General features: G+C 47.1%; 1 protein-coding gene across 6 annotated transcripts; it reads left to right on the top strand.

The window, feature by feature from the left end:
• The first annotated feature begins 815 nt into the window (after positions 1 to 815).
• Positions 816 to 17,397, top strand: LOC146523762 (rho guanine nucleotide exchange factor 37-like). 6 transcript variants are annotated; one of them, XM_085181990.1, is made up of 17 exons: positions 930 to 1,888; positions 1,990 to 2,081; positions 2,868 to 3,064; positions 3,266 to 3,364; positions 4,231 to 4,685; positions 5,726 to 5,855; positions 6,330 to 6,477; positions 6,569 to 6,768; positions 6,843 to 6,973; positions 8,225 to 8,329; positions 8,827 to 8,940; positions 12,862 to 13,031; positions 13,108 to 13,255; positions 13,333 to 13,461; positions 14,260 to 14,455; positions 14,624 to 14,793; positions 15,490 to 17,397. In XM_085181990.1, the coding sequence occupies exons 5-17, from the start codon at positions 4,242 to 4,244 to the stop codon at positions 15,706 to 15,708; spliced, it is 2,304 nt and encodes a 767-aa protein (XP_085038116.1). In that variant the 5' UTR covers positions 930 to 1,888; positions 1,990 to 2,081; positions 2,868 to 3,064; positions 3,266 to 3,364; positions 4,231 to 4,241; the 3' UTR covers positions 15,709 to 17,397. The 6 variants fall into 6 exon arrangements, with proteins under 6 accessions (XP_085038133.1, XP_085038116.1, XP_085038112.1 ...); XM_085182007.1 differs by lacking the exons at positions 930 to 1,888; positions 1,990 to 2,081 and adding an exon at positions 816 to 903; XM_085181986.1 differs by having other exon boundaries at positions 930 to 1,310; positions 1,494 to 3,064.
• The last annotated feature ends 5,168 nt before the right edge of the window (positions 17,398 to 22,565 follow it).

The raw sequence follows: 22,565 nt of genomic DNA, 5'->3' as shown, positions 1-22,565 counted from the left end.
GTAGAGTGTGCAGCTGATCTCATTGCTGTCTAAAAATGGATAAAAAAAACACAAGTGTTTAACTCTATTAAGAGTAGCAGGTGTGTAGCATCGCTAACTAGCTAGCAACAAGTCTCCAACACAGTGTGTATGCTAGCGGCTAATCTAACTAACGAATTAACAACAGAGTGATTTTAGAACTATAAGATGATAAGCTGTGTGTCTTTTTTTTAATAACAGTGACATGGTTGTATTTACCTTAATTAAACGAGTCATCAGTCGCGGTAAACCAGCAAAAAAAACTCGAGCAGCCGGGCTACGTAAAAAGTGTAGGGGGCGTGTTTGCGGTCACGTCCAGCGGGTGTGTGGGCGGTAGCGTTACACAGTCGCTCCACCTCAAGTCACTACTGCGCAGACTCTGGCTCCAAATTTGCAAGATGGCAGCCTCCACGAGCGGGGTATTTTGGCTTCATTTTTGCACAATGGTAGGAGGCGGGGTCGCGTCGTCCATGTTTTCTACAGTCAATGGGTCATACACTGTTCTTCCACCATCCTCTCACAGTAACACACTGATGGTTTCAACACATTTATAGTTTCATTCAATCTCTGTTAAACTTTGTATGACTTATTTATTGTGTTATTTCAATCACTTTCATGTTGTAGATCCAAACTTTCTCCTTAAAGTAAACACTTTGGTAATATCAGCAGGTTTAGTCTACAAATGATGGGGTTGATTTAGCCGTCTGCCCATGGACTTCAGTTCTGTTACCATTTTGCCACATGAATCTTATTTTCGTAATAACTTAATTTTGTGCGTCTCCTGCCTGATGTGCTTCGGCAGACGTGTGTGTTTCCGGTGTTTGTTGAGTCTCGTGCTGCGGAGTCCTCTGCTGTCCCCGCGGTCCTCGATGAAGATCCATGAAGGTAATTTGTGTTTCTTCTTTGTGGCGTCACTTTAAGCAGCTGGACACGGTCACGGCTCAGCGACATCAGCAGTGTCACATCTGTGACGCCTGTCACAGACACTCACAGCAGTTTCCTGAGTGATTCACTCGCTCCGCTTGAACTCTGCTCTCTGATTGGACGGTTTCTGTCAGCCGTGACATGACTCTGTGGCCGGTCGTGGTCACCGTGGACCCAAAGAGGCGACTGGACGTGCCTGACAGGAGAGTGTGACCGCAGAAGAGACAGGAACCCTGGATCTGCTGCTGATGTAGAGGTCCGTCCCAGGAAGCTCACAGGTAGACGTTGTCAGCTGAGTGAAACCTCTCGCTGAACGATCGGATCGGTGAGGAGCGACGAGGCCTGTCTGTGTCATGTTTCACTCTCAGGTTTGTCATAGTTGCTGTGATTTAATATGAAGTTGTGGCCTAATCCCGGCTTGGAATGTGCACGGCTCTGAAAGCTTTCCAGGTACGAAGCGTACGAGCTCTGGACTCTGAGCAGCGTGTTTGCTCTGCAGGTGGTGAATGCCTGAAGTGTCACGTCACTTTTAAGCCTTTCTTTTCCTGCAGCACACCTGAATCCGTCAGCCGATCAGCTGACCGAGTCCGGACCCGCAGCATTCCTCGCCCACATTCCGAGGATGTTATGAGCAGGATAAGCCGCCCCCGCCCTGCACACTCACCCAAACACGCCGCTGTGAATCCCGTCAGCCTGTCGGGCTGCGGCACGAAAACGTCTTCCTGTTTATTCCCGCTGACACGCTGGTCATCAGGCTGAAGCTCGGGTTGAGAAGGTTCCAGATGTTTGCTGTCAGCCAGCTGCTGTGTGAACCTGCGCCGCATACCAAGTCTGTGGAATAATAAACTGAAGTGAAAGCTTCGAGTGAGAGGCGCTTTCTGTCAGCTGTTCCTGCCCTCGGACCTGGATGATGTCACTGAGGAAGGACGATGGTGTGCGCTACGAGGTGAGTCCACCGTTCCCTCTCGGTTCCCCGGGTATCCTGACGTCAGAGATCAGGGCGGTCGGTTACCAGCCCGCTGACTGAACACGGCTTTCTTGATCCAGGCACGAGGGCGCTCACCTGAAAGTTGGCGGAATCTGAGCAATCACAGTGATGTTAGGAGAAGAATAAAGTATAAAACCAAGACGACTCAGAGGTCAGTGTCAGCAGCTCTGCATCAGTGTGTGTGTTAATAAAGTTTGAAGCCAGGAAACCATCCATCATTCAGGCATTTTATCAAATAAATGTCTGTAAAGTCAGTAACCGTTAGAAACGCGGCACGTGTGCGTGTGAGGGCCGAAACAGAAACTGAACCCAAAAGGAATCACATCAAAGTTGTGACTGAGAATGAACATTTGTCACTCGGAGTCACACAGACTTCAGACCTGCTGCTGTCGACGCTCTGAGGGATCCTTAGGAACGGGGACGTTGTTTTCCTGAGATCTGATTGGCTGGTGGGTGGGGATTTCATACCTGCTGATCGCTAATCTGGAGCAGGTTCGGTTCACAGCATCAGTTTATTTTTTTAACCCCCTTCACAGAAACCTGGAGTTACCGGGGTTACCTGGATCAGGTGAAGTCCTGCTTTGTGCTGCAGACCTCAGATCCGACTCTCTGTTTCTAAACGTATCCCCCTTACTGTCAGCCTACTGCTCCTGGTCACCCCACCCGGCCTGCCGTGTTTGCACTGCCCTCTAGTGACGTCTGGAAGGGGGCGGGGCTAAAACAGCTTCTTTCACACACAGGATGAAGCAGTATCAGATACAGAAGGATTATTCTGAACTGCGAGTCAGGCAAAGCTGCTCTGTTAGAGTCTGGATGTGCAGTTCGCTCACCCTTTAATACCGGATAAAGTCTTTATGTTTGGGGTGGTGTTCACTTCCTGTCAGGGTCAGAGGTCAGAGAGGACCTAAATGTAAATGTAAACCCTGTTTGTTCTCAGAGAATCTGAGTGATCCCTGTGAGGAGGAGCAGGAGCGGGAGGAGGACCCACAGCACTTTGTCTCCTGTGAGAGGGAAACTTCAGCCTCTGCTGCCTGAAGCTCTGCTGCCTGGACCCCACCGCGTTTCATCAACATGTCCTCTGATTGGTCCTTCCCTTCAGTCTGAAGATCTATCAGCCAATCAGTTTCTGTCTGGGTGAGCGCCACTTCCTCTCCCCACCAGCTGCTGCAGTCACTCAGCTTACTCAGCAGCACGAGTGTGTGTGTTGTCCTGTGTGAGCCCTCCCACCTTCTTTTCCACTCCCATCCCCCTTCCTCACACACAGCCTGTGTGTGTGAGTCAGTGGAAAAAGTTACACTCTGTGCGTGTGTGTCTGTCTTTGTGTTGTCCTTGCAGCAGACTTTGCTTCAGTGCGGCGGGGGAGAGGAGCGAGCGAGGATGCTGCAGCTGGGTGAGGATCGGAGCTGAGGGGATCGCAGCGTTTCGGGGTTAAAGGTGAGCATGTGCTTCCTTCAGTTTGTCCCCGCCTGCATAAAAACGGCTCTGACCTGGTTCAGACCTGGTCTGAGGGTTTTAGGTGATCAGGATTATTTGTGAATCATCGGTTTTCTACTGAGGGTGAAGGAGTTTACCATCAGAGGCAGTGCTTTGGGGCTGTTTAGACTGAAGATTTTAAATATCAGTAATCCCCTCTGTGGGTCACCGTGCCCCCCCAGATGTCCCAGCCTTGGTGGTGGAATGGGAGGGGGGGGGGGTGGACACTTCCTGAGTATCTGTGAAAGCTCTCAGTCATCCAGGTCATCGCAGTCTAAGGAGCTCGGGGAGAAAAGTGTCTGGACTTCTTAAGTTTGCAGACGTTTCACCTCTCAAGGAAACTGAAAGACGTGCAGACACACTTCCTCAGTCATTTATTCAGTGTGTGTGTGTGCTGGAAAATCTTTTTCTTCAGTTTCTGTCGTCTGTAGTTCAGAATTATCTTTATTAGTTATTGATGATCTATATTGATTAACAGTGGTGTAGTACACTAGTTTAAATGACGTGTAGGTGCCCTGTGTTTGTACGGCGACCGCAACCGTCTCTGTGCTTTTCTTCCTGTGAATGATGATGCTGTGTGTGAGCAGAGTGCTGATTGGTTGAAAACTCTCCTTACAGCTGAAGTTGTTGTTTGGCGACCTGGTTGTTTGTGTCAGGCTGAGGACGTCTGTGTGAGTCTTTGTCATTTGCTGTTATTTCCCATGGAGACAGCGTGCCGTCCTCTCAGTCATCAGGGAATGTAAAGTCTGCAAGCTCCAGAGCAGACTGATGACAGCAAAGATGCTCAGCCATGTAATAAAATACCTGACAGTCTGTTTCTTTCACAGCCATCTCCATCATGGAGGTGCCCAGGAGGCTGTCCTTCCCACTGGTTCTCCCTAAACCAGCCTCGTCTGCTCGGTCTCCTCTGGGAGCTGTAGGTCAGACAGCTGGAAGCAGCAAAGATCAAACTGGAGGGGAAGAGTTCATCTCAGAGGAGAAGACGCCTGAGTCAGGGGTGATTGTAGTGGTGGAGGTGCCACCTGAAGATGGAAAAGCTGCTCGGAGATTCTCCTCTCAGGACAGTTTCTCAGAGGAGAGCTCGTTATCAGAGGAGAGGCTGGAAGAGGAGGCCAGAGAGGCCCAGAGGAGGGCCGAGGAGGAGGAGGCAGCAGCCAAGGAGATTGCAGCCAAGAGGCAACAACTGGCCATCCAGGAGCTTGTGGAGTCTGAGAGGAGCTACCTGCGCCTGCTGCACCTCAGCACCGTGACCATCAGGAGCAACCTGCAGCAGCAGCTACAGGTAGGACCTAGGAACACACCTGCCCATCGAAGCAGGAAGCAGGGGGAGGGGCCAAACTGCTCGTTTCAGACGGAGGGCGACCCTAGGGCCTGCACTGTGCCCTGGGATCACAGATCACAGAAGGATTATTATCGACTGTGAATCATACAGAGCTGCTTCAGCTTTATTTATATAGCACCAAATCACAACAGCAGTGGCCTCAATGTGCTTTATATTGTAAGCTAAATAATGATAATATATAATAATACAGAGAACACCCCAAAAAGGACCTCTGAGAACAAGCACTTGTTCATAGAGCTCATCCAGCTGGGGAGGAAGAAGGGCTGAGGGAGGGGACAGAGATTAATAATAAGCAGTGAATAAATGCAGGGAGGTGTATACACTCACAGTGACAAACTCTGATAGTGACAATACAAAGAAGCAAAAAGAAAGTGGCTGAACATAAAGCTGCTGCTCACCTGTGCAGCAGGTGAGGGTTTTAGCATCCTGCGCCCTCTCAGTGGCTTCTTATCACCTGCTTTTCATTATGCCTGTTCTGTTGCTTAGTACTGTTAAATGACAGCTTATTATCACTGTGCTAATGAAATGAGGCCTCATAAAACATAATGAAATCAAGCTTTAAGGGCAAGGAGAGCTGAGCTGTGGAAACACAGCGAGGGAGCAGGGCGAAGGCGTGAGTGAATGGCGGCTCTGTGAGACAGATGAGCCTCTGGATTGTGCATTGTTCAGCCTCCCAGCGCCCAGCGCACCCACTGCCCCGTTTTTCCAGCATGAGCACAGATCTATCTTTATTATCAGAGGTCAAAGGTCAGCCAAGCGCTGACGCTGCTGCAGCACATCCCCATCACTTTTTCAGCGTTCCTCAGATGTTTTTATATACTCAAAATACATGAACACAATGTGTTATAATGGGTAATTTGGGTTATAATGGGAGCGTATGGGTTGTAATGAGGAACCTTCAGACTTTGGGGTTAAAGAAGTGTCTGATATCAGGTAAAAACCCTTATTTCCTGTCTCCCCTCCACTTGCTCTGACCGAAGCCGCCTCCAGCTGGACTGGACAGCATGTTTCTGCACATCGAGGAGGTGATCGACGTATCGAGCCGTCTCCTGAGCCTGCTGGACCAGAAGCAGCTTCAGTCTGGAGAGCCTGACTTCCTGCAGAGTCTCTGTAAGCGACCTGACACCAGACCTTTACTTTGACGTGTCACCCTCACAGCTTCAGTCTTTCTGTCGTTGTAAACAGGAAGTCAAACAGGAAGTGGTTGTTGTTTGTTGTTTTTCTGACTCTTATCCTTTTTCTTTATTGACACAAATTTAAAGATGGAGTAATGTGATTCAGCTCAGGTGAGTTCCTGAATCACACAGGTGTCACCTCTTTGTTTTTGTTCCGGGGAAGACTCTTCTTCACAGACCAGCTCAGCATGTAAAGTCCACCTTAAAGTCAGACGTTGTGGCGCTCTGACGTCTGATAAGCTGATGTTTCTCTAACTTCTCACAGTTTTTGTTGGATGAACACGAGATGATCATCATCGAGAAACCCGGGAGGTAGACAGTGAAAATGCCGTTTCCCGTGATGAACGTTAAAGCTCCCTTTCTGCTGCTTCCTGTAAAGGAGTAAAGGTGTGTTTTCCTTCGCTGACAGGTGACTCGTTTCTCAGCCTGTCATCAGAGATGGAAGCCGCCTATAAGGAGTACCTGGCGCACTACAATCATGTGACGGAGGTGGAGAACAGCTACAAACAGAAGGAGGCTCTGTGGAACAAGGTTGTCAGAGTCATCAAGGCTGCGGCGTAAGTTTACGGCGCCTCGTCTCGCCTTGGACAGGAAGTGCTCAGAGCCGAGGAGCTGACTGATGAGTCTTGTGTCTCTCTTGACCTTCAGGCCTGACGTCAATGCCACGTCACTGAGCTTCTTTTTGGTGATGCCCGTGCAGCGGATTGCCCGCTACCCCCTGCTGCTGCAGACCATCCAGAAGCACACTGACGCCTCCCACCCGGCCTACGCCCTGCTGGAGCAGACCGCTCACACCTCTGTCGCCTTAAACTGTCGCATCAACGAATACAAGCGCTTCCGGGAAGTCGGTGAGGAGCGTGACTAATGGGGCCGGATGTTGGCGTGAGAAAGCAGAAGGTTTTAACTGTCTCGTGTTTTCTAGCTGACAAATACAGGAAGACGGAAATTCTGACCATCAAGGACAAGATCGTGCGCCTCAACACCCACAGCATCGCCAAGAAGACCGCCAGGCTCGGTCAGCAGATCAAACATGAGGCCGGACTCAAACCTAAGGTAGGCCGAACCCTGAGCCTCATCCACAGGAAGCTCCACCCACATGTTTGTGAGGAGCAGCCAATCAGCAGAATGCTGTCTTAAAGGAAGAGGAGCTAAAACAGCTTGTGTCAGACAGCACCAGGATGACGCACAGAAGGATTACTGTGAACTGTGGATCATGCAAAGCTGCTTTGGTGGAGTCCAGAAGTGAGAACAGCAGGTTACAGCTCATGCAAAGCCTCCGTCAATCATACACTGTAATCTAACGTGTGGAAGGATCAGCAGGGGGAGCAGGCTGCAGACAGGAAGTGTCTGATCAGACCTCCCACTCTCCCCAGGCCACTGCTGTGTTTACAGTGGGTGTGAACGTCCGAGCCAGAGTGACTGTACAGCACACATCCTCCATGAGTATAAAAATTACAATCGATGTCTCACAGTAAGTTACTGTCAGGTTTATTGCCGCTGGACTCTGAACTGTGCAATCAGACAAGTGGGTTTATTTACAACACCGGTGATGTGTACATGTATAGAGTGAGGCAGGGAGAAGGGGGCTGGGAAAAAGGGGAACGCACGCTCAGTCCGAGTCCACACTGTGCTCACTCTTGCTCTCGCTCACGCTCATCTGGGAAGGGTACAATCCAGAGACGGATTGTACAAGGGAGATGGAGATAGATGTCAGAGCAAGGCTCAGGCAGATCAGCATCAGTCTGAGCCGGGCTACACTAACACTAGTGAGTACAGCGCTCCACTCCAACCGGGCCTTAAGTATGGGTGGTGTTATTCAGCTGTGGTGAGCTTCCTGTTTGAAGCTCAGGTGACCACTGGAAGGTCTGATCGACCAAATGCTGTTAGGTGGAAGCACAGCTGTGGACTGGGGAGAGTGGAAGGTCTGATCAGGCACTTCTTGTCTGCAGCCTGCTCCCCCTGCTGATCTTTCCACATGTATCATTACAGTGTATGATTGACCGAGGCTTTGCATGAGCTGTAACCTGCTGTTTTCACTCCTGGACTCCACCAGAGCAGCTTTGCATGATCCACAGTTCACAGTAATCCTTCTGTGCGTCATCCTGGTGCTCCTCCTATAAGACAAATGTCTTCTGATTGGCTGCGCCTCACAAACAGCAGGTCTTCTCTGAACCTCTGGCTCCTACTGACACTGACCCCATTACTACACGTTTTAAAGCAGTGTGTCACACAGCTGGTTTATGTAGCGCAGCAGTGTGTGAGCTCAGAGCATCTCTTTAGACCGGCGTGTTGGATGTCTTGCAGCTGGTGGACGAGGAATTTGATGCCCTGGAAGGATTCTTCTATGTTTTGGAAAACGGCATCCTGGAGCTGCTGGAGAACGTGGAGATGTACCTGCAGCACCTCCAGGTAAACTCACGCTCACACTTTGTCTTGGCTTTCGACTTCAAAGCTTTAGTGGACTTTAGTGACTAAAACATCAAACCTGAATAAACTCATTTGTAAAACATAAATTTGCAGCAGTCACTGTTTCAGGCTGTGATTCGCGGTCAGACGCTATAATTACAGACGTGCAGTCATAAGTTTGTGAGTCTCTGTCAGGAGGCCACACACATGCTTGTGTACCTTTCTGTTTTCCTCATTCTGTCCTTCACACCAACACTCAGCTCTTTGTATCTCTCTGCTGTTTAGCTTGTTTAGATGTTAGCGAGGATGACCCGCCCACATCTCCTGCTCTCCGTCTGCAGCAAAAACACCGACTTTAAGAAATGCTCAGAAACGTTTCTTTGTTTCAGCTTCACTCTGATGTGTTTGATTGTACATGTTTGGTTTGTAAAATAACGTGCTGAGGGCGGCGAGTCGTGTTTGGACAGCCAAGCACTCAGCTGTGTGTGGTTGCTCTGCAGGGCTTCCTGTCCTGCTGCACGGAGGACTTTGACTTGGACATGGATGGTGAAAAGGCACCGATCTGCTACAAGGAGATCACGACGGCGCTCCGACAGTGGATCCTCCCGATGTTTGTGAGTGATTAACTCTGAGAACGGTGCTGCGGTCTTTACAGGTGCAGGAAATGTCGCAGCACTGCATCCTGTCGGCTCGTGTCCAATTAATTCAATTCAATTCAATTCAATTCAATTCAATTCAATTCAATTTTATTTATATAGCGCCAAATCACAACAAATGTCGCCTCAAGGCGCTTCATAGATACAGAGAAAAGCCCAACAATCATATGACCCCCTATGAGCAAGCACTTTGGCGACAGTGGGAAGGAAAAACTCCCTTTTAACAGGAAGAAACCTCCGGCAGAACCAGGCTCAGGGAGGGGCGGCCATCTGCTGCGACCGGTTGGGGTGAGAGAAGGAAGACAGGATAAAAGACATGCTGTGGAAGAGAGACAGAGATTAATAACAGATACGATTCAATACAGAGAGGTCTGTTAACACATAGTGAGTGAGAAAGGTGACTGGAAAGGAAAAACTCAATGCATCATGGGAATCCCCCGGCAGCCTACATCTATTGCAGCATAACTAAGGGAGGATTCAGGGTCACCTGGTCCAGCCCTAACTATATGCTTTAGCAAAAAGGAAGGTTTTAAGCCTAATCTTAAAAGTAGAGATAGTGTCTGTCTCCTGAATCCAAACTGGAAGCTGGTTCCACAGAAGAGGGGCCTGAAAACTGAAGGCTCTCCCTCCCATTCTACTTTTAAATACTCTAGGAACAACAAGTAGGCCTGCAGAGCGGGAGTGAAGTGCTCTAATAGGGTGATATGGTACTACAAGGTCATTAAGATAAGATGGGGCCTGATTATTTAAGACCTTGTATGTGAGGAGCAGGATTTTGAATTCAATTCTGGATTTAACAGGAAGCCAATGAAGGGAAGCCAAAACAGGAGAAATATGCTCTCTCTTTCTAGTCCCTGTCAGGACTCTTGCTGCAGCATTTTGGATTAACTGAAGGCTTTTCAGTGAGTTTTTTGGACATCCTGATAATAATGAATTACAGTCGTCCAGCCTGGAAGTAATAAATGCATGAACTAGTTTTTCAGCGTCACTCTGAGACAGGATATTTCTAATTTTAGAGATGTTGCGCAAATGGAAGAACGCAGTCTTACATATTTGTTTAATATGTGCGTTGAAGGACATATCCTGGTCAAAAATGACTCCAAGGTTCCTCACAGTGTTACTGGAGGCCAAGGTAATGCCATCCAGAGTAAGAATCTGGTTAGATACCATATTTCTAAGCTTTTCAGCGCCGAGTACAATGACCTCAGTTTTATCCGAGTTAAGAAGCAGAAAGTTAGTGGCCATCCAAGTCTTTATGTCTTTAAGACATTCCTGCAGTTTAACTAATTGGTGTGTGTTATCTGGCTTCATGGACAGATAGAGCTGGGTGTCATCTGCATAGCAGTGAAAATGTATGCTATGTCTTCTAATGATGCTGCCTAGGGGAAGCATGTATAATGTAAACAGAATTGGTCCTAGCACTGAACCCTGTGGAACTCCATAATTAACCTCAGTGTGTGAAGAGGACTCTCCATTTACATGCACAAATTGGAGTCTATTAGATAGATATGATACAAACCACTGCAGTGCAATACCTGTAATACCTACAGCATGTTCTAATCGCTCTAATAGGATATTATGGTCAACAGTATCGAATGCTGCACTAAGGTCAAGAAGGACAAGCACAGAGATGAGTCCACTGTCAGAGGCCATAAGAAGATCATTTGTAACCTTCACTAAAGCTGTTTCTGTGCTGTGATGAACTCTGAAACCTGACTGAAACTCTTCAAATAAACCATTCCTCTGCAGATGATCTGTTAGCTGTTTGACAACTACTCTTTCAAGGACTTTTGATATGAAAGGAAGGTTGGAGATTGGCCTATAATTAGCTAAGACTGCTGGGTCTAGAGATGACTTTTTGAGTAAAGGTTTAACTGCAGCCACCTTGAAGGCCTGTGGTACATAGCCGATTATTAGAGATAGGTTGATCATATATAAGATCGAAGAATTAATCAATGGCAGGACTTCTTTGAGCAGTTTTGTAGGAATGGGGTCTAAAAGACACGTTGATGGTTTGGAGGAAGTAATTATTGAAGTTAACTCAGAAAGATCGATTGGAAAAAAAGAGTCTAACTTAACATCAATGGTACTAAGAGTAGCTGTAGATAATATTACATCTGTGGGATGATTATTGGTAATTTTTTCTCTAATGATAAAAATTTTATTTGTGAAGAAGTTCATGAAGTCATCACTAGTTAACGTTAAAGGGATGGTTGGCTCAAAAGAGCTCTGACTTTTTGTCAGCCTGGCTACAGTGCTGAAGAGAAACCTGGGGTTGTTCTTATTTTCTTCAATCAGTGATGAGTAGTAAGCTGTTCTGGCTTTGCGGAGGGCTTTCTTATAAAGCAACAAACTATTTCTCCAGGCTAAATGATGATCCTCTAAATTTGTGACACGCCATTTCCTCTCCAGATTACGAGTCATCTGCTTTAGGGTACGTGTTTGAGAATTATACCACGGGGTCAGGTACTTCTGATTAGAGACCTTAGTTTTCACTGGAGCTACAGTATCCAGAGTCGTACGTAGTGAGGAGGTGAAATTATTAACAAGATAATCGACCTCTGTTGGGGTAGCGTTCAGATAGCTGCTCTGCTCTGTGTTGGTACAGGGCATTGACGATGATAACAGTGGCTGGATTATATTCTTAAACTTAGTTACAGCGCTTTCAGAAAGACATCTACTTTGATAAAGTCCACTCTCCACTGCTGCGTAATCAATTATTGTAAATGTAAATGTTATCAAGAAATGATCAGACAGGAGAGGGTTTTCAGGAAACACTGTTAAATGTTCAGTTTCTATGCCATATGTTAAAACAAGATCTAGAGTGTGATTAAAGTGGTGGGTGGGTTCTTTTACATTTTGAGAGAAACCAATTGAGTCTAACAACAGATTAAATGCCATGTTGAGGCTGTCATTTTTAGCATCTACATGGATGTTAAAATCACCCACAATAATTATTTTATCTGAGCTCAGAACTAAATTAGATATAAAGTCTGAGAAATCAGACAGAAACTCTGTGTAAGGCCCAGGTGGACGATAGATGATAACAAGTAAGACTGGTTTCTGAGTTTCACAGCAGGGGTGGACAATGCTAAGCATCAGGCTTTCAAATGAATTAAAAGTCTGTCTTGGTCTTTCATTAATTAATAGACTGGTGTGAAAAATTGCTGCCACACCGCCCCCTCGACCTGTGCTTTGAGATTTCTGGTAGTTAGAATGACTCGGGGGTGTTGATTCATTTAAACTAACATAATCATCCTGCTGCAACCAGGTTTCTGTAAGGCAGAGTAAATCAATTTGTTGATCAATTATTAAGTCATGTACTAACAGAGACTTGGAGGAGAGAGACCTAATATTTAATAATCCACATTTCACTGTTTTACTCTTTGGTTCAGATGTGGATACTGTATTGTTCTTTCTTTGTAAATGTTTAAGTTGTTTGTTGCTGGTTTTTAGTTTGTTTTTTGTCTTTTTGGAAGCAGACACAGTCTCTATGGAGATGGGTTTTTGGGGGGGTAGCAGGAGGAGAGAAGCTGCAGAGAGGCGTGTAAGACTGCAACTCTGCTTCCTGGTCCCAACTCTGGATAGTCATGTTTTAAGAGGACAGGATGAGCTGCGATCACAGACACAGCACCAAACTTTACAGATTACATCACAGACTTCTCTCTGTGTAAACAGCTTCTGATTGATGGATGGTCTGCATCCTGCATCCCACCTCCGATCTCCTCTGCACACGCTCAGAACATCAGAGGTCAGACACAGACCCCTGCGTCTCTGAGCGCCTGCAGAGGTGGACATGCATATTTTGCCCCCTGTGAAAGGATGATGCAGTGAACGACAGTCTGCTGATGTCGATCTGTTCTTTGTTCCTTCTTCCAGGAGAAGAGGATGAGGAAGCTGATCCACCAGCCGCTCTGTGCTCTCCGGGACCTCCTGGTGGGCCCGAGGAACCTAATCAGGAAGAGACTCGACAAGCTGCTCGACTACGGGGTGATCGAAGGAAAACCCAACCTGAGCTATGAGGAGCAGGCTGTGGCCAACACGTACAGGTGGGAACTGGTTTCTGATGGTTCCTGATGGTTGGAGCTGTGAGTGACCTCCTCTCCTCCCCTCTCCTCCTGACAGGACGTTGAACACACTGCTCCTGACGGAGCTCCCTCAGTTTAACGGGCTGGCTCTGCAGATGATGTGGAGCACGTTGGGGACGTTCAGCTGTCTGCACAGAGATCTCGCAGCAGACATGGAGCAGCTGTTTCACAGCTTCGCTCAGCAGGTGATGTCCTTACAGACAGGCTGATGCACAAAAACACGTTGGATATCTGTGCTCATCCTTCACGTGTCTCCCTGCAGCTCCCTCACAGCAGCCTTTCTCCTGGTGCATTCTGGGAGTGGGCAGAGTCTTCGGTGCTGGAAGGAGCGAGGAGGCTGCAGCATTTATGTCGAATGGTGGAGGACAAGCTCAACGCGCCAGATTCCCAGGTTAGCGTTCAGATCGGCTTTCATTCATTTATACAGCAGCAAACCACCTCAGGGCACTTTACACTGTAAGCTACAGAGCGCTATGGGCAACAGTGGACCACTCAGCTGACCTCAGACATGTTTGACATGTTTCAGCTGATTGGTTACTGCTGAGAGGTCAGAATAAAAAATATAACAGTGATTTTATCATCCAGCAAACATCCTTCTCCGAATATTTAACCACACCGACGCGATGGTGTCACACCGACGCGATGGTGTCACACCGACGCGATGGTGTCACACCGACGCGATGGTGTCACACCGACGCGATGGTGTCACACCGACGCGATGGTGTCACACCGACGCTCCCAGTCTGAGCTTCAGTTTCCTGAGATTGTTGGTGTTTGGTGGGGGCGGTGGAGTTTGCTGTGTGAGCGTTGAGCATCGTTCCTGAAGTAATCTGTCTAAAAAAAACCGCCACCTGTATTTCCTGTTCTGCCGCGTGTTTCGTGTGAACTGGTTCAGCTGCTGGTCCCAGTAAAGATCTGAAGTTTCACGTCACACTTAGCTGGAGGTTATAATACAAGGTTCTGGCTGAAGAATGTGGCGAATCATCATCGCAGGCGATAACGAGTTAGAGACGAGGACGCGGTGAATGTGCCACTTCTGGTTCTTCAACTTTGCAGCTGCAGAACCAGAAGTGTCTCTTTCTGAGTCATTGTTTTCATTTCTGAACACCTTCCAGGTAAATTTGAGCACGTGTGAGTAATTCAGCAGCTCTGCCCTCTCTGAGATCTGACGTCTGCTCGTGTCTTTCAGCCTCTCAGCCCGTCCTCTCAGCGCCGTCTGAAGCAGCTAACGGATAAACACGGCTCTGGAAAGATCTTCCAGGTGATGAGCACGGTCGTGGGCACCCGGGACCTGGACCTGAACTTGACTAAGGGCGAGCTGGTGGCGGTGATCAGCGAGGCCGACAGCCGTGGAGACAGAAGGAGGTGGCTGGTCGATGCAGGAGGTGAGACTTTTTATGACATTTGCACTAAAACCTGAGAGGAAGAACTGTGGCGCCATCTGCTGGTGAGCCGCTGTTATTGCAACTGAAACAGACGAGCAGCTGTGCAAACCGGGTTGGTCTGACACTGTGAACAAATGAATGTTAAACTATATTTACATCTTCACGCAGGGAAGCGAGGCTACGCTGCTGCCTCGAAACTCATTCGCTATCACCAGCCAACAGACGACCCGCCCCCTTCACCACACCCGAGCCTGACAGAAGACGTGACCGCACGCAGAAGACACTCCTACAGCCCGGCGGGCAATGCCCCACTGCCCATGAGTCAGCCCTGCTTCCAGGTAATTGAATTCCTCTGCATTAGACTGTCCAGGAGACGGAGGCCACGTGCTGTCCACCAGCGCAGGACTGCAGGTTGATCATCCAGCTGCAGTCAGAATACTTTAATAATCCCGACAGTCGCCCCGAGATAATAAGAACAGACTGAACTAATTAAATAATACAACATGTTACAAAGTTCGCTCTGATATGTACAAACGGGCAGGAATGACTTTCTGTGTCGTTCAGTGGTGCATTATAGGTAATGTCAGTCTCTGACTGCGTTTGCTCCTGTGACTGGCCAGCACATTGTGGCGAGGGTGGGAGGTGTTGTCCTTATCTTGGACAACACCCTCCTCTCCACCTTGACAGCGTCCAGCTCCGCCTGTTACTGGCCGTCCCAGCATGCAGCAGCACAGAGGATGGCTCTGGTCACGACAGTAAGACTGAATTTGTTGTTGTGCACAGCAAATGTGATGCTGTCACATCCTCGTAGGCGTTGATACGCTGCTTGATGGAGCGCCGGATTCTCGGCGGTCTGCTCCTGAACAGTAATGTGACACAGAGCGGCTCTACCTGAGCAGGTGATTTAAAGACAGGCAGCTTGTTGTTGATGCTGGATCCTGTCTAAGCTGTCAGTGTTTACAGTGTTTGGTCCACCCAGTAACAGCCTTCACGTGGATCACGTGTTAAATGCTGCTTTTTTTTCATGTTTCCAGGTTGTGGGCACCTACGACTTCACGGCTAGATCCAAACATGAAGTTTCCTTCCGGGCCGGAGAACCCGTTCGTGTCCTGGAGCCTCACGACAAACGAGGGAGCCCCGAGTGGAGCCTGGTGGAGGTCAGAGGAGGTCAGAGAGGCTACGTGCCCTCCAACTACCTGGCAATCATGCCCGTGGGAGCGGGGCTGCCCCCGAACCCTGGCTTCTTCCTTTAGGGGGTGGAAACTGCAGCTGGTGCAGATGAGAGGATGGATGGAAGAGCCTCCCGGGATCAGCTGTTTACAGTCTCAGTGTTAATCCTGCCACTTTATCCAGTTTACGAATGGAAGTGTAAAGTTTCTCCTGTGGCGTTTCCTGCTTCCACTTCCTGTGCAGCATGCACAGGATCGAAGCTTCAGGAGCAGCAAATGAAGTTTACTGACTTTAGCTTTAATAATGAATGTTTACTGGTCTGCAGTGATCTCTGCACTAACATGCACAATCATCCAAGAACGCTCTTCAAAGATGGCATCTGTAACGCCATGAAGCTCTGACGGCGTGTCACCTCAAACAGCCTGAACATTTGGACGATGTTCGGTGTGCGGCGAGGACACAAAGTTGTTTTTAAGATGAAGGTGAAGCGCTCATTTCCCATGAACCTCAGAGTGATGCTGCATACATGCAGGGTGTGAGCTCTCTCAAGCTAACTGTAACGTGTGTGTGTGTGTGTGTGTGTGCGCTCTCATCATCTCAGACTGAGTAATGTGATGTAAATGTGAAACGTCTCCGAGGCCGAGGAAGAACAAGACTCAGCAGGAGGAGGAGCTGGGAGAGGGGCGAAGGACAGTGGCAGTTTCTGCTTTGCCTATGAGCGGATTTAAATTTCGTTGTACTTTGATTCCAGAGTTTTACGTAGGAGTGAAATGGGTCAGGACAGAATAACCTCCTCCTGCATTCACATTCACCTGACGATGCTTGTTGCTATGGATACGGCTCAGGCAGTGCGGGTCACGTCTGTGGCGTTTGCTCGGCCGGACTAAAGCTGCAGCAGCATTTCTTGATTCCCGCACTTTTGGGTCAGAATCATTTGAAAGCATCTCTGAGCCTCCTGATTGGCTCTCAGGTCAAAAACAGGAAGCTGAGCTCCAGTAGTTTTGCAGAAAACAACAGCTTGAATGTTTGAGCATCACAGACTCTCTCCTGGCCTCCTCCTGTGGGGCTGAGCAGCCTCAGCTGCTGTGAGCGTGGAGCAGAGGGAGGGAGGCCGAGAGTCAGAGCTGCTCAGCTGTTCCCATCAGGCTGAATGTCAGGAGGAGGAGGAGGAGGATGCTTCTCTCCTAAAATACCAGATGTCCTCAGGGTTAGTCAGATGGACTGAAACCTCAGCCTGAGAACATTTACCTGATTTCCCCTCCTCAGAGCCCGGTTTAGGATGAGGGGAGCGGTTCATTCCTCAGTTATTTTGGGAAGTTTTAATTCCACAGACGTGCAGATGAAGCTGCAGCGTTCCCTATGTGGAGGAAGTAGATATTTGAACCCATACACACACGGAAACCACAGAGGGAACATTTCTGGCTTTTTCTGTCTGATCAGAAACCAGGTCAGCATCTTCCTCGAATGCTGTTCTCATTTTCACCACCAGAGGGAGGCAGAGACTCGGAGCGTGTGTGCATAATCAGACTAACTGTGTGTGTGTATGTGTGTTTGGTAATCGTGGCCACAGTGTGTACTTCCTGTTTTGTTTCTGTGTGGTTTCATGAACCTGCTGCTCAGTCAGTCCTGCTGAGTCATTCTGTTTCCTCGATGCTGCAGAGCCTCGTGACCTCTGCTGAGCTGCCACAGTTGTGATGTTGAACTCAGTCACACAGCAGGTGGGAGGCTGAGCAGCAGCAGAGAGTGTGGCTTCAATAAAACTAAACTCAAAACTTTTTTGTGGCGTTGCATCATTTCATAATCAGATGTTAGTTGTGAGATGAAGCACCTGAATATTTGTGATGATTTACGAAGCTGTGGGGTCCACACCCACTCAGCCCCTTTTACATTTAAACATCTGGAGACACAGCTGTTCTTGTTCATGCATCATCATCATCATCATCAGTGTGCACATTTGCACACAGCCTACAAGTTTTTGCCATCTACTGAATAACAAGCTGAAACAGGAAGCTGCAGTTCCTCTGGTGTCCAGCAGAGGCAGCAGTCTCCATACACGCCAGTGTTAAATAAACAGCCTGATACAGGAACAGCATTGGTCTCCATAGATAATTTACTCCTTCATAACAGCTGTCTTAACCCTGTGTTGTACAGAATAAAGATAAGAGGAAAAAGAAAAGTCATTATATGCAGATGACACATTTTTATTTTACTGGACTTTATTTGAATTCAGAGACAAATATAACAGCTGTCCAGGTGAGGATGTTTCTGTACCTCACCTGTTTAAATTATATTAATCATCAACTTTATTTATTCATCAACTTTATTTATAAAGCACTTTAAAACAACCACAGTTGACACAAAGTGCTGTACATTGGAACTGTAAAATAAAATTACATAAGATAGAAGTAAAAACCAAATAAAAGAAGAGTGAAATCATTAAATAACTACTTCAATTAAAAGAGAAACTAAGTCTCGCTGAGGTTAAAAGCCAAGGAATAAAAGTGGGTTTTAAGACGTGATTTAAAAGTGGACAGTGAAGGGGCCTCTCTAACGTGCATGGGCAAATTATTCCATAATTTTGGAGCCACAATAGAGAAGGCCCTGTCCCCTCTGAGCTTCCTCCTGGATCTCGGTACCTCCAGGAGCAGCTGGTCAGCTGACCTGAGAGACCGACAGGGTATGTGGGGATGAAGAAGCTCAGAGAGGTAAGGCGGGGCAAGACTGTGGGGGCATTTAAAAACAAACATACGAAGTTTAAAATTAACTCTAAAAGACACAGGCAGCCAGTGCAGAGAGGCTAGCACGGGGGTTATATGCTCTCTTTTTCGAGTTCCTGTTAGGAGTCGTGCAGCCACATTTTGAACCAGCTGCAGACGTGAGAGCAATGACTGACTGACCCCCACATAAAGTGAGTTACAGTAGTCCAGGCGGGAAGAAATAAAAGCATGGATCACTGTTTCAAGATGCTGCCTCGAAAGAAAAGATTTTACTCTTGCCAGTCGCCTTAAATGATAAAAACTGGACTTCACCACTGCTCTGATTTGGTTGTCCAATTTAAAATCACTGTCCAACTTAAAACCAAGGTCTGTAACAACAGGTTTAAAATAGACTTCCAGGGATCCTAAAACAACAGAGGAGGACTCACAGGGACCACTGGGTCCAAACACCAACACTTCTGTTTTCTTTTCATTAAAATTTAAAAAGTTTAGAGCCAACCAAGCTTTAATTTCATCTAGACATGTCAAGAGAGGTTTTATGGAGATGCCGTCCTTGTGTTTTAGTGGCAAATAAATTTGGCAGTCATCGGCATAACAATGAAAGGCTTAAGGTTTGCATTATTAGGGGCGTGGTCTCTCCAACTGACAGGTGGATGGTGACACAGGTGGGTGTAGCTGCTAGCTTCACCCGAACTGCACCTCAGCATCGTGTTTGTGCTGCTTGAGAGTTTTGGAGCATTTTAATGACATCATGTGACCAATAACATGGCTGCTGTGAGGTCACTGTACTAACAGATTGTGCAGGAAGGCGGAGCTCCAGATTTAGTGCAGGGGAAATTTCTAGGATTTTGATTGGCTGTTACTGATTAGGTGGTGTAGCTGATACCTTAGCACACCCTCACGGTCACTTCAGTCTCCATAAAACACGACTGGACTCTGAAGCTTGGATATGTTGAGTTCAAAACTAGCCGGTGCCTTTACCTCCACCTTTTTTAAATCTTTGTCAGCACAGTGGTGCAGAGAGAGTGGAGTATCCTTTATTGTCCATCCTTCTGCATGCACGGTGACACTCAAATGGAGTCACACAGAAGTAAGGAATAAGAGACTGTACAGGATTACACACTAACTACAGGAAATGGAGAAACTGTGCAAATACCAGCAGGATGTTGGTATTTATTGACTTCATAACCAGTGATGGTTATGAAGTCTAACGGGGAGGAAGGACCTGTGACAGAACTGGACCTCTCCAGCTTCATGTGTGTGTGTGTGTGTGTGTGTGTGTGTGTGTGTGTGTGTGTGTGTGGGGGCTTCCTGATGAGCTTATCCAACTGATAGTCGATAACGCTAACACACAGCATGGCTGACGCCACCCTCAGAACCACGTCCTCTGTCTCCTCAGCAGGTGGAGTCTGCTCTCAGTCTTCCTGTAAAGAGCATCAGTGAACACCCAGGTACTTCATTACTGTACCTGTGTAGAACTTTCAGGTATCTGTTCTTGCTCCTCCTTACATTGTCAAAACAGGCTTGTTGCTTTAGGTTTAATGTCTAAACGTCTTGATCACTGAGGGATGTCCCACAGAGGTGAAACCTTTAATTTATGCATCTTTAAAGCGCATTACCCAGAGGTTAATGGTGTTCACGGTGCAGATGTTAATAAAGTTGCAGTACTTCAGCGCTACAGAAGAGGATCGGGCATAAAGGGAGGAGCTCAGCAAACATCAGCAAACACACAAACTGTTGGTGTGTGTGTTTGTCTCAGTGTGTGTGTGATCTGAAGGTCCAGCTGCTGGATCACAGCATGAGATGGAGAGAGGGGGAAGAAAGAGCACAGGGAGGAAGAAGACCGTTGGATTTAAACATAAGGACTGTTCTGTAACTCTGTGTTGTTGAACAGGTCAGCTGATCACAGCCTCACAATGTGCTGCTACAGCCACGGAGAGCTCCTCCACCTTTTTACACCATGCTGTAACAGCTGATTTCTGTTTATGGTGGAGGTGTAACCCCACTCAGTCTATATGTCCGGTGCTGTATGAGTAAAACTCTCTGGACTCAAGATGGGTAGAGCTCAGGCATGGTTTATTCCCCTTTTGTGGGTCTCTGCAATAACATGGGACATGAATAACCATGGATTTCTAACGGGATAAGCTCAGGGAAAACCAGCTTACCAGTAGCAGACTTCCATTGCAGATTTTCAAAATAAAGGTTTTAAAATCAAATCTTTCAAAATAAACCCATGGTTGCGATCCCAAGTTTAACAGGAATTTAACCACAACAAAACCATGTTCATTCTTTTACATCATTACAGAGGCAAATTACAAACTTCCTGCCCTGACGCTGAGTGTGAGCTGATAGGAAGCACACCAAAGAGTTCAAATGAACTGAATAAAAACAGCAGAGTGTTGTGTTGGGTTCTTGAATAAAGACTCCTGCTCAAGCAATAACATGGAGCAGTATATTTTCAATAACCATCTTTGAGGCTGTTTCCATGCCAAACCATTTCCCATTTTGTGGGCAAGTGGTGCATGCATATACAATCAATATATACTAATTGTATAGATTACAATTAGGGCGGTACACTCTCTCACTCGTAGCTGCATAATATTTTTTTTCAGTACAGACATACCCAAACATAAACTTTGGTATTTTCATAAACACCCTTTCATCACTCTCTTAACCCAAGTTAAAAATATTATGGGCTCAAATTGTGGTCATAAATATTTTGTACTTGTAAATCAGGATTTGTAAAAAGAATTTTTGTGTGCGTAAAAAAGATTTGTGTGTGGACTAGGTGTGAAACTCTGCACTCATGTTACAAGCATGAATTTTGACCCTATTTTTCTTCCTTTCATCTGATTAGCCAATGTCATGTCAATCACAAATTTAACTATCCAATCAGAGAACACATGGGTTTGGCTATTGGAGGAGGCAGGAGGATTAGAGCTCCTCTGCATGTTGTGTTCACTTAGTTTTTATTTTTCACCTTTTCTGCCCAGCATGTTCTGAGCTCTGGTTATGTTGATATTTGTATTTTAGTTTATGTCATGAAACAGCTGTGTGCAGGCAGGAGAGGACCCAGATGCAGACTCATACGCGGAGAAAAAAAAGGGAACTCAAAACACTGCTTTATTGCAGGCGTGCAAGATATGCAAAGAATAAACTACACTGGGAAATGCTAAACTAAGACATGGGGAGACCCACAGGGAGACACAGCCATGATGGACGACGCGACACGGAACTAACAAGGAATGTAGGAGCACACAGCTGACACGAATAATGATAGTAGTGAGAAAGGGCAAGAGCAACACAACATGACGGACACAGACGGAGACTATCCTTCTGCTCTTGCTCTTGACGAAGGCGGTCGCACTTTTCTCCTCTCGTCCTCCTCCTCTCCCTTAGCTTCCCTGCTTAGCCTCTTATGTCCTTGTCTAGTCTCGTGTTTTTTGTATTACTTTTCCCTGGAACATTCTCTCACAGTCTGTTCTCTAAAACCGAAAAAGAGGAATTATGGATTGGATCAGCTGGTCCCTAAATGCAATTGACACCCCTTTCTCAACGAGTGCTGAAGATATCTACCTATTCCAGGGGTTGGCAACCCACAGCTCCGGAGCCGCATGCGGCTCTTTAGTCTTTATTTTGCGGCTCCGGGTGGTTTGGGAAAATAAATTAGAAGTATTTAGCTGAAGTGTATTTTATTTGTGTTTAGTTCTTCTTTTAACTTGTGGTTCTAAATTGGAAGATTATTGTGATATTGAAATATAAAAATAAAATTATATCTTATTATTTTTTTCATCGCTCATAATAAGCATCACACTCGCGGAAGCCGGTATACCCGCCGAAACGCCTGCATTTATTGGCAGCTGTTCTCCACCGTGAACTATGTTAAAAACAAACACAGCTCACGCCTCACAGATGACAGCTTACAGTCCTGCGCGAAGATGAAAGTGACTTCGTACAGCCCCGATTTGCAGGCGCTGTGCGCAGAGGTTCGGGACCAGAAGTCCCATTGTAAACATATCATGGCAGACCCGACGATGCTTGCATGAACACGCTTTTCAGCATCTCTTTATCGACCGCTTTTCACACACGGTTGTTGTGCGCATACAGCCGGCTGTAGCTTTTCAGCTCACAGCCTGACACAGACCAACACAACAGCAGAGAGAGCACAGACTTTAAGGCGGCGAGGCGTGATTGCGGGTGCCGCTCAGGTGCGTCCGACTCCC

This window comes from Neolamprologus multifasciatus, chromosome 2, assembly GCF_963576455.1.
Source record: "Neolamprologus multifasciatus chromosome 2, fNeoMul1.2, whole genome shotgun sequence".
Classification (NCBI taxonomy): Eukaryota; Metazoa; Chordata; class Actinopteri; order Cichliformes; family Cichlidae; genus Neolamprologus; species Neolamprologus multifasciatus.
This window is presented reverse-complemented; position numbering and strand designations above follow the sequence as displayed.

What these genes read in the sequence shown, in the direction of transcription:
- LOC146523762 (XM_085182007.1), top strand. Translation starts at nt 4,242, where the DNA reads ATGGAGGTGCCCAGGAGGCTGTCCTTCCCACTGGTTCTCCCTAAACCA. An exon ending in AGGCCGGACTCAAACCTAAG is followed by an intron (nt 6,974 to 8,224) that starts GTAGGCCGAACC and finishes GATGTCTTGCAG; the next exon opens with CTGGTGGACGAGGAATTTGA. An exon ending in GCTGTGGCCAACACGTACAG is followed by an intron (nt 13,032 to 13,107) that starts GTGGGAACTGGT and finishes TCCTCCTGACAG; the next exon opens with GACGTTGAACACACTGCTCC.